An 11,541-nucleotide genomic window follows, 5' to 3' on the forward strand; every position below is an offset into this window, starting at 1 on the left:
ATTTGATACTAATCAATTTTAATATATTATATTAGAAGTAGACTCTAATATTTTTTTTTTTAGAAAATATAATATTATATTTTTTTATAGAACTCTGATGACAGTCAATTATATGATGTTTTTTGTACTATTTTAGAGTAGTTTTAGTAGCAATTGAAGACCAAATGGAAGCAAATAACTAAAGCTATGAAGTTACTTAACCAAGAATGAAGAAAAGTGGAAAATGCACAAAAAAGGGAAGAAATTGAAGAAGCCATCGTAGAACGATGAAGAAATACCACATCGTACGAAAAATTTCATAACTTGAGCTACGATTGTTAGATCGAGGACCATGACCATGCGTTGGAAAGCTAAGACAAAGAGATACAACTTTCGTGTTAAAGCAAAAATCAAATTATGGACTCCATAATGGCTACGATGGGTTACATCGTGGCCACGATGACAAGCAAACATGGCCGAAAACGCACAAACTATCGTACCCACGATGAGATTGATCGCAACACGATGAAAGGCAGTTTAACAACAAAGAATATCTGAAGCAAATATTTCATCGTACCACGATAAGATCTATCGTGGCCACGATGAGGTGAATTTGAACACCCTCGTGGCTACGATGGATACGATGGATCGCAGGAAAAAGCCCAAACCTAGTTGAAAAACTATAAATAGAGCTTTCCTCCTTCACAATTATTCTTTCAGAAGTTTAGAGAACTATAAGCTCTCTAAGGAGCAAAGGAGGAGGAGCAAGGAGGGTCAAGGAGCTCTTAAGAGAGGGAGACTCTCCCCCACCATCGGGAGACTAACTTCCTCTGCAAGGAATCGAGGTTATTTTTATGCATGTTTTCTTTATTGTTCAATATGCTTAATAGTAGCTAAGTCCCTTTAGGTTAGGGCAAGTAGATGAACTCCTCTAGGACTGCTTGAGACATGTAATCTGGTTATTTTCCAAGTCTATTTACAAATTGCTATTCATTTATTATCTGTTAGTATCTGTATTTATCGTTTTATTCACCGGCATATATGAACGCGTGCATATTCTGTTAGTAATTATGGTCGAAGTGGATATCGTGACACATCTAAGACTTCGGAAACAAAGAGATACTATAACCTACTTATATGAGACCATTAAATTCAGTATCTGCGGTTAGGTTTGAGATTAAAAATTACACATAGTTAAATTCTGTACTGATATTAGGGAACCAGTTACACTAGAGAACTTGTTAAATTAGGAACCTCTAAAGATAAGGACGCCCATTAAAGGCTGAACTCGTTATGGGTAAGGACACAAAATAATGAATGCTAAACCTAGCTTAATTGGTTTGACCTAAACAGATTACAATAGAAGTAAGTATAGTTATACTAGGCTTACTTTAATAGAAATTAATCTCCAGATAATGCTTCAATAGTGAGCAGATATAGCGTCAGTTACCAAGCAGAAATAGGGGAGGGATTCGAAAGCACTTAACCTACTTTTATCATTTTGAACTCTTTCTTTTATCTTTAGTCTTATACAATCTAACTCTGTCTGAAAACCTTTTTCAAACAAACAAAGCGAAAGCAAAACTATCCTAATTCCTAACCGAAACTGGTAGCTTTGGCACAATCCCTGTGGAGACGATAACTTACTACTTTATTACTTGGTAGCGATTCTGTACATTTGCAGAGCCACCATCAAACTCCGCCATTTGGCCTAGTTTTTTTTCCTCTTATTTTTTCTTAGAAGTAACAAACTAGGTCAAACAACAATTTTAAAAAGCTTAGTAAGAAAGCAGCTTCTATGTATTTTAATAAAAATTATAATATATTATTAAACATATCTTTTAACATATTATAATAATAATTATAAAATAAATAAAAAATAACATTTAACCTTTTATTTTAAAAAAAAAAACAAGATTTAATAAACAACTTTAATTTTAGTTTTAAAGCTATTATTTGCTTTACGGTTAAAATAATTTCTACATCTAAAAAAACTGGGCCAAATAGTACCATATTATATTTTATTATTATTATTATTATTATTATTATTATTATTATTATTATTATTATTATTATTATTATTATTGGTTAGGTGATATTCAATTAGAATAACTATTTTGGAGGAACAAATAATTATAATTTATGTGCAAATAATTTATATTATAGAATGGAAATTGTTGTTACTTAGCCTTAGGTCGGTTTGACCCAGCTTTTTTTATATGTAAAAGTTATTTTAACCGTAAAGCTAGAAATAATAGCATTAAAACTAAAATTAAAGTTGTTTGGTAAATATTATTTTTTTTATTAAAAAAAATTTAAAAGTTGTTTTTATTTTTATTATAATAAAATTAAAAGATATGTTTGACTATATATTATAATTTTTCTTAAAATATAGAAGCTGCTTTTTCTTACTAGAGCTTTTAAAAATTGTTGTTTGGCCTAACTTTACTTCTAAAGAAAAAAAAAAAAAGTTAGGTCAAACGGTACCTACATATTTAATTAGATAGAGCTTCTCTAGAAACTCTAATATTAACTTTTGTTTTCTTCAGAAATTCTTTTTTTTTTGTTAGAAACTCTAATATTTGCTCCAAAAAAAAACTCTAATATTTTTTATTTTTTTTTAGAAACTCTAATTTTATTTTTTTTTATACAAAATCAAATTTTTATAGAAAATCTAATAAGCCCAATCCAATTAGCTTGCGTGTGGATTAAACCTTTCACAGTAACTATATATAGTATATACACACACAAACCACAAACAATCAACATGTTATTTCACCGCCATTCTTCAAAACCCTTTTTCTTTTGAATCCACACTCACTTCATCGCTTCAGTTAGGGCTACAATGGACCGCAAAACAATTGAGCTAGACGAAGGCTGGTCCCATATGCAGAGAGGAATTACAAAATTGAAGAGACTTCTCGAAGGATTACCTGAATCTCAGTTCAGTTCTGAGGAGTACATGATGCTGTACACAACCATTTATAACATGTGTACTCAGAAGGCACCACATGACCATTCAAAAGAGCTTTATGAAAAATACAAGCGGTGTTTTAAAGAATACATTAGGTCCACGGTAGGGAAACCTCCACTGTTTATGTTTTTTCCTCACTTCACTATATTACAATGTTATGTTAGTTTTTTTCTCCTTTGCAGGAACTTGAACCCCGGACCTCCTGCTCCTTTTGTCATATATGATTTACTGTGTGTCTGATACTCTTTTCAACATTCTTTTTTAGGTTTTGTCTGCTGTAAGAAACAAGCATGACGAATTCATGCTAAGAGAGTTTGTCCAGAGGTGGTCAAACCACAAGGTCCTGGTTAAGTGGCTTTCACGCTTCTTCCAATATCTTGATCGCTACTATGTTGCAAAACACTCCCTTCCTCCACTCAATGCAGTTGGGCATTCCGCCTTCCGTGATTTGGTTTATATCGTGGTGCGGGCTAATGCTAGGAAAGCTGTGATTGATCTTATTGACAAAGAACGCGAGGGCGAACAAATTGATAGATCATTGTTGAAAAATGTTCTTGACATATTTGTTGAGATTGGTATGGGTGAGATAGTGCATTATGAACAGGATTTTGAGGGGCAGATGCTTGAGGATACAGTCGATTACTACAAAAGTAAGGCTACAATCTGGATCGAGTCTGACTCCTGCCCAGATTACATGCTAAAGGCTGAGGATTGCTTGAAACGAGAGAGAGAAAGAGTGTCTCATTACTTGCATGCTAGCACTGAGCAGAAACTGATAGAGAAAGTGCAACATGAGTTGCTAGTAAACTGTGCAAATCAACTACTCGAGAAGGAGCACTCAGGATGTCGTGTCTTGCTTAGAGATGATAAGGTGGATGATCTCTCTAGGATGTATAGACTTTACTATAAAATTCCTAAAGGGTTGGATCCTATTGCCAATGTATTCAAGCAGCATATTACTGATGAGGGTACTGCTTTGGTTCAACTGGCAAAAGAAACTGCTAGCAATCAGAAGACTACAAGTGATTCTGGCTCTCAGGATCAAGTCATTATCAGAAAATTCATAGAGCTCCATGACAAGTATATGACATACGTTAATAATTGCTTTATGAATCACACACTATTCCATAAGGCATTAAAGGAAGCATTTGAGGTATTCTGCAATAAAAATGTTGCTGGTAGTTCCAGTGCTGAACTATTATCTTCATTCTGTGATAATATCCTTAAAAAGGGTGGAAGTGAGAAGATGAGTGATGAAGCCATTGAAGAAACACTTGGGAAGGTAGTCAAGTTGCTTGCATATATCACTGACAAGGATCTCTTTGCAGAATTTTACAGGAAGAAGCTTGCCCGAAGATTACTTTTTGACAGGAGTGCGAATGATGACCATGAGAAGTGTATTTTGACCAAGTTAAAGCAGCAATGTGGTGGCCAATTCACATCGAAGATGGAGGGAATGATAGTAGACTTGACATTGGCTAGGGACAATCAGTTGAAATTTCAGGAATATCTTAATGAGAACTCAGATGTAAATCCTGGAATTGACTTGACGGTCACTGTTCTTACCACTGGATTTTGGCCAAGTTATAAGTCCTTTGATCTCCGCCTCCCTTCAGAGATGGTCAAGTGCGTCGAAGTTTTTAAGGGCTTTTATGAAACAAGGACAAAGCATAGAAAACTCACATGGATTTACTCACTGGGAACTTGCAATATCATTGGCAAGTTTGATCCAAAAACCATTGAGTTAATTGTATCAACCTATCAGGTAATTCCCTTCCTGAGACTGGTCTTTTTTTTTTTTTTTTTTTTTTTGAGCAAGATATTGGTCCTCTTCTGTTATGCTGATTATTGAAATATTTGATAATTGTTTTTACAGGCTGCTGCCTTGCTACTATTCAACACTGCTGATAAGTTGAGTTATTCAGAGATTATGACTCAGCTGAATTTGAATAATGAAGATCTAGTTAGGTTGCTTCATTCTCTCTCCTGTGCAAAATACAAAATCCTTCTTAAGGAGCCTAATACCAAAACAATATCCCCAAATGACATCTTTGAGTTCAATTCCAAATTTACTGACAAAATGAGAAGGATAAAGATCCCTCTACCACCTGTTGATGAAAGGAAGAAGGTTATTGAAGATGTTGACCAAGACAGGCGATACGCTATTGATGCAGCTATTGTGCGCATTATGAAGAGTAGGAAAGTTTTGGGCCATCAACAATTAGTTTTGGAGTGCGTTGAACTGTTGAGCCGCATGTTCAAGCCTGATATCAAAACAATCAAGAAGCGGATTGAAGATCTCATCACTCGAGACTACCTCGAGAGGGACAAAGATAACCCCAACACCTTCAAGTATCTAGCTTAGGGGAAAGTACTAATGTACAGAATGGTGCGGGTTGAGAAAGCTACTAAGATAACTCAATTTGATTCTTAAGTACGGTCGATTGAGAACTCCTAAGGTTTACATAATCCTGTAAATGGATGTAGTCGGTTGCTTAAACTGGTGATTGAAGAGTCTTACTTAGCGAAATTTTTTGCATAAAAAAAATGATAAGCATGATAACCAATTGTTGATTTACATTATAGAATAAAAATTGTTGTTGCTTAGCCTAATTTTTAATGCTCATCCAATTTCAATTATTTCTAAACCATCAAATTATTCCTTTTAATTTTCTTACCATGTTTTAGTTAAGTATTGAACATATAATTAGCTAACCACGTATGTCATGTCATCAAATATGTAAGATCAGATGCAAACATGTCCACTAAGGGTTCTAAACGAGAGAATCTTGACATTACGACGAAGGAATAAAAAAAATATACAGAGGGTAAACAAAAACTCGTTCACATTACACTGGGTAAACACAATTTAATCCTTTACTTTTTTTGTCAAATAGCCTAATAGATAAACTCACTTTGTGTTAACCCTCGGTTCCTAAAAAAAAAGCCCTAGTAATCCAAAGTTCGGCCGTGCGTTAAGTAAAGCCTAGCCAAGATAAACTCACTTTAAATGTTAAAAAAGTAGAAAATCCCGAGTTTGAATCCCAACTCGTACATAATGTCTATGGTAGCTACAACATAATATTTAGAGTTCTATTACCATCCTCCAATTGTTTTGAGATAACATTAAAATAAAATTGATGCCGCAAATGTACCCAAAAAAAAAAATTGATGCTGCAAATCACATCATGCTCACAAGTTACACCAATCATTAAATTACCGCAACGGATTTAATGATTACACAAATCATTGAATCTCAACTATTAAATCGAATCAATATATTTTAGTGTTAAATCTGTATAATTTGATTTCAATCAAAGGGTGTATAATGCAATGACTGCATAACTGCACCATGTCTTGATTGCCGGGAATCCATATCCTACCACAACATATATTTCCTAACAACATTTATCTACATTAAATGCAACAATTCTGCGGTATCATATATGAATTACATACATAACAACTTCAAATTACTAAAACAAATATGAGAGCTCTTCATTCATTGATTTTTCTCCATTTTTCAATCTTAAAGCGTAAAGTAAGAAGAGCTTCCACAAACATTTGTCCAGGTTAAGATCATGAGACTAAAATCAATTGAAAAAAATGTTGCAACTCACCATTTAAGTATACAACAAATATGAGAGCTCTTTTTTAGTTCATCATGGAGTTGGTATGTATGATGAAAGTATCTTCTGACGTAGTTAAAATTCGGTTTGTCATATGGAATTTTCTAATTGACCATTCAAGTCCTCAGAATTCACCCCATTTAAGCTTTTGTCAAATTTTTCTCCAAGCTTTAACCATTCAGCTAGAATATTTTCTTGGATTTTCTTGGCCACTTCTCTCTCTTCCTTCAAGTGAGGAACTTGCTCCCTCAACTCATCTCTTTGTGCTTTGAGAGTCTTTGCTTCTTCAAAAACATCCCTTTTTCTCTTTGTAGCCGTAATCTTAGCTGATTGAAACACGGATATGTTAGCTTTGATTCCGGTTATTTGCTCTTCTAGCTCTTTCTTTCGTTGCTCCAAAGTTGCTAGCTGGTTGCACAAATCATTTTCTAAGGACAAAATATCGTTGAACTCACTCTTGTTTCCTTCTAGACTTTCTTCTAGTTTATCTGCTTTGATGATGTTGGAGCTCGCAGACTCTATTTTCTTACTAGCATTGTTGTAGTCGCAACTACACCGAGTGAATTCTCTAGAAACTTCTAATATTAACAACCTCATTTCCGCCGAGATTCCATTGACCGCAGACATCTTTGAAAGGTATTCTATGGTAGATTTCATGGTTACACAATGCCCGGTCTGCAATAAAACAGAGAAGTCTTTGGAGAGAAGATCTTGCAGGGTTTTCAATGCATTGCTGGTTTCTTCACAAGGTGTAGTGTTTGAAGATTCACTGATAACCGTGGTATCTTGGGAAGATGACTTAAATGAGGTCTTGACATCTAGAGAAGCGTAAAATGCTTTCATTTCTGCGTCATCCAGAGAGAGTTCATCTTGATTTCGGGAAGATTCAATGCTAGGCAGTAACAAAGTGGAACTGTTTTTATGATTTAGTTCTCCATTGGGACTGGAAGCATTTGCAATGGATGCAATAGTAACAGTTGCAGCGCCATAATTTGGAGTAGGAGAAAAACTAATGACCTGCGGTTGAAGTTCGACCTTTAATGGGCGTACCATAAGCGCTTTGCTTGATCCAGAATCTTCAACAAAAAGAAAAAAGTTAGTAGCGATAATGAAAGGTAACAAAAAATTTGTTTGCTATGAACAAATGAAAAAAGAAATGAGATATAGCCACATTTCAATGGGAATAAATGCAAAATTTAATTACAAAACGCAGGAACAGAAATCAAGTTTCTCTAGCCACTCACTATAGATATAGCAAGCATTAATTCTGTGACGAGCAATCTCAAACTACTATGACTACTATATGTGGCATTTGCTTTTCAAGTGTGGTGTTTTAATAGGTGAGTTAAAGAAGATCGCGACTTTTTATATACACTTACAAACCCTGCACATCAACCACTTGTGTTAGACCTAGGGTTTATCAGACTGAATGCATGTGATCAATTATACTAGCAAGCAAAGCTCGAAACTTATAACCATTTAGAAGATATGCCCATCCCAATTTTTTAAATATTTTCAACTGTTAATCGGCTAGGACTTTGTTTCAGTTCATTCACCACAGAGTACTAAAATTGATAAACTATATGTAAGCTAATTGAGTAAAGAAAAATGGAGATAGCATGAATTTGGAGGAAAGAACAAGGATTGTGCATCAAAAATTATATCACGCTAACCTTTGGCAGTATAGCTACCTTGGAGATACGGTGATGACATTGAACCTTGAGCAATAACACCGACTGGTTTTGGTCGCTTGGGGCATATGACTAAATGTCGCTTCAAATGAGAAGTTCCACAGTTATCTTGCAACAGCTTTCCACAGTGTTTGCATAGAACTTTACTACCTTCGGTTGTTTGAATACGCTGCATTTCTTCCCATACTTTAGACGTCATTTTTGGGCGCTTGGAACCATTGAAATCTTCACATTCAAAATCTATCTCACTGCTTGTTACAATCTCATTTGACATTTTCACCAGCGGAAAAATATCAACTAAACTGAGGAAAGCAAACAGATCGAGAATTTCAAATCCAAAATACAACGCATACACAAACAGAATGAATTCACAAAGACCAAAAAACTGGCATCTTTTATATTTAAATAACATGTTCAATTGCTCGGAGCAGCAGTTGTTACAGAAAACTCAAGAGATCTTATATTTTGTACCAATTAAAAGGGGGAAAAGGGAGTGAGAGGTGTATATTTTTCAACATACATGAGGTAGAAGTGTTTCCAAATCCGCGAAGAAAGGCACAATCTTAATGAATTCAACTATTAAGCAAATTAAATCACTATCCATCCACATCATAAAACTCATTTATGAATCACAAAAGTGAGCAAGCATAAGCCAACACAAATAAAACTACAAATGCTGAATCAATATTTTTAAGTTCAGAATCACAAAAGTGACTATTTTTAGGGTATTTTTGAAGAGGTAAAAAAGTATAGCTGAATCAATATTTAGGTTCATAAATATATATTCAATTCTCATATAGTAACTAAAATGTTAATGTTACAAGTGCAACAGTCAGATATGCAATCAAACGCCAAAGACATCATGATATAACTAACAGCACACTTTTCCAAAATAAGATAGCAAGACACATTGTGCGGCTGGACCTAGAATCTTCAAACAAAAAGTTTGAGTCTAGTAGACGCAACATACAAAAAAAAAAACTCCACTAGGAAAACATATGCATCAACTGTGAATCACATTTTCCACACAGTTTACACACCATACAAAAATTTGCATGATATAGATGCATCATTAGTTTAACTTTAAATATCTGATCAACATAAATTTTAGTAGAGCAATTAGTCTGTAATGGTCAATGGTCAACTACAATGCAAAGAGTTTCTTTTGGGTCAAGTAACCTACTGCTAGAAATTTCACCCTTAAGGTGGAATAAGTACAATGTCGAGGGTTCGAACCCCAGCCTCTGCATATATAATGTGGTCTCTCTACCAAGTACCAACTGAGTTAAGCTCAATGGAACAATGCAAAGATAGTTTAACATCTTGTTATCCACAATCATGCATTTTACAGCAATAACGCTTAGTGTTATGTTTCATAAATAAATTAAATTTAAATGTAAATGTAAATTTTTTAACAACAAATATTGCAGAATATTCATTATGAAGTAGTGCATTGTATATACATTCACAATTCAGTTATAAAATTTAAATAAAAAAAAATACTGTATGAGCTAATGAAATCTCTTTCTCCATTAAACTTCTCAATTTTTTAATTTTTTGGTCTTGTAGCTTAGTGCTAGAAATTCCACCCTCCACCCTTAAAGTGAATAAGTGGAGTTTCTCTCCGGGGTTCGAACCCCGCCCCAGCATATATAATGCTATCTATGTCCCTGCCAACTGAACTTCTCAATTAAATTCCCATATTGCGCAACATATCACCCTTTCACAGAGACCCATAATTTCCTTCTTTTTCAAGGTTAATTAGTTTTTTTTTCAACAAAAACCCAAATTTTCTCCACTCCACAAATTCCTACAAATACCAATAATTTTGCTTTTGCACTACAAAAATTTCCGCTCAACTCCCAATTTTTATCATAAATTTCACAGATTCAAGCATCAATAAAATTCAAAATCAAAGCCCACAAATTGAAATTGAAAGAAAAATCACAAAAGTTAGGGTGAAAAAGAACCTAATGAAACACATAAACAAAAATTACAAAGAAGTTGTGTTACCTGGATTCGTCTGCTATTGTACCCAGCAAGCAGAAACTGTTTGAAGGCGACAATGATAGTGAGTTCGGAGAACACGGCAGTCGAAGGAGAAGCAAATGGCAATGCGTGAGGAAGGAAGGAAGTAGGACTGACCCGGGCGGGCTATGTAGGCTTTAGGCTTAAGCCCGGGCCTGTTTTGGGTAGTCCATGATTTAGGCTTTAGCCCATGACCCAAAATTTACATCGAGATATGTTTGTGCAAAAAGAAATTATTTATTAAAAAAAATTAAATATTTCAATTTTTAATGTATTAAAAAAGAAATTATTTATTAAATTTGTTATCTTATAAATATTCTGAATTTCATTTTTAGTCTCCAAATACTTTCTATCACAATTTTTCTTCCCTCCTTTTAATCTAATTTTTGTGTACTTTCAAATTTTTTTAATGATTTTTTTAATACATATCTTTCTTATTTCTTCCAAGACCTCTTATCAACGGAGTTGTTTGGCACCTCGATGTCGACTCATCACATCATGGGGTTGAAGAAGGTCCCAAGGGTTCGGTTGTTAAGAGATATAATATAATTGAGAAAAAAAAATTTCTAGCCCAACAATCTTCACTCTACCCCAACAACTGAATTTAAAATGACAAATATGTCCTCATATATAATGTAAAACTGAAAAGCAAAAAAAAAAAAATCATTCTCTACCCTACTCAAAGAAAGTGTTCCGGTGTGAGTTTGCCGAAATAGAGCAGTAAGTGTAATTTTACATACCGGTACACTTTTTTGAAGTGTGCCGGTTCGATTTATTTACCGATACACTTTTTTCAAGTGTACTGGTATGAATATTCATACCGGTACTCTCAACGAAAGTGTACCGGTATGCTTTCGACGGTTTAGTTTAAATTTACATACCGGAACACTTTTTTCAAAGTGTACCGGTTCACTGTGATTTTTTTTTTATTTTTTTTTCTCAGTGGTGCGCACCAGAGGAACATACGACATAATTAGGCATAACAGAGGACGTGCAGAGTCTCGACAACATCAGGGGGAGCCGAAACACAATGAGCCTCACGATGAGCCTTTGCCGGCAGTGCCTGAGCAGTAGGTTGTGCAGCAGGGCTGGCCTAGAGGGCTGATCGATACGAGTCTCCTGACTCGATACGAGCAGCATGTTGCTCGTTATGTATGGTTTGGTCAGGTAATCAATTGTTTGTTTTGTTATTATTTGTTAAGTTATACTAATCAAATTATTTTTAATTTGTATTGTTTAC

General features: G+C 34.5%; 2 protein-coding genes across 4 annotated transcripts; one reads left to right on the forward strand and one right to left on the reverse strand.

Moving 5' to 3' along the window:
• Positions 1–2,722: 2,722 nt before the first annotated feature.
• Positions 2,723–5,591, forward strand: LOC123908926 (cullin-1-like). Its single transcript, XM_045959665.1, has 3 exons — positions 2,723–3,055; positions 3,219–4,718; positions 4,830–5,591. The coding sequence occupies exons 1-3, from the start codon at positions 2,825–2,827 to the stop codon at positions 5,316–5,318; spliced, it is 2,220 nt and encodes a 739-aa protein (XP_045815621.1). The 5' UTR covers positions 2,723–2,824; the 3' UTR covers positions 5,319–5,591.
• A 643-nt stretch (positions 5,592–6,234) lies between these two features.
• Positions 6,235–10,507, reverse strand: LOC123909673. Of its 3 annotated transcripts, none has more exons than XM_045960549.1 (3): positions 10,287–10,507; positions 8,301–8,575; positions 6,235–7,658 (listed from the first exon to the last, which is right to left on the reverse strand). In XM_045960549.1, exons 2-3 carry the CDS (start codon positions 8,545–8,547, stop codon positions 6,673–6,675), a joined length of 1,233 nt encoding a protein of 410 aa, XP_045816505.1. In that variant the 5' UTR covers positions 8,548–8,575; positions 10,287–10,507; the 3' UTR covers positions 6,235–6,672. The 3 variants fall into 3 exon arrangements, with proteins under 3 accessions (XP_045816505.1, XP_045816503.1, XP_045816502.1); XM_045960547.1 differs by having other exon boundaries at positions 8,274–8,575; XM_045960546.1 differs by having other exon boundaries at positions 8,256–8,575.
• Positions 10,508–11,541: the final 1,034 nt, after the last annotated feature.

This window comes from Trifolium pratense, linkage group LG2 (genome assembly GCF_020283565.1).
Source record: "Trifolium pratense cultivar HEN17-A07 linkage group LG2, ARS_RC_1.1, whole genome shotgun sequence".
Classification (NCBI taxonomy): domain Eukaryota; kingdom Viridiplantae; phylum Streptophyta; class Magnoliopsida; order Fabales; family Fabaceae; genus Trifolium; species Trifolium pratense.

Excerpts from the sequence above, each read along its gene's own strand:
- LOC123908926 (XM_045959665.1), top strand. The coding sequence starts at position 2,825 with ATGGACCGCAAAACAATTGAGCTAGACGAAGGCTGGTCCCATATGCAG. Across the intron at positions 3,056-3,218 it reads AAGAATACATTAGGTCCACG|GTTTTGTCTGCTGTAAGAAA; the intron begins GTAGGGAAACCT and ends ATTCTTTTTTAG. Across the intron at positions 4,719-4,829 it reads TAATTGTATCAACCTATCAG|GCTGCTGCCTTGCTACTATT; the intron begins GTAATTCCCTTC and ends TTGTTTTTACAG.
- LOC123909673 (XM_045960546.1), bottom strand. The coding sequence starts at position 8,547 with ATGTCAAATGAGATTGTAACAAGCAGTGAGATAGATTTTGAATGTGAA. Across the intron at positions 7,659-8,255 it reads AGGTAGCTATACTGCCAAAG|ATTCTGGATCAAGCAAAGCG; the intron begins GTTAGCGTGATA and ends TTTTTGTTGAAG.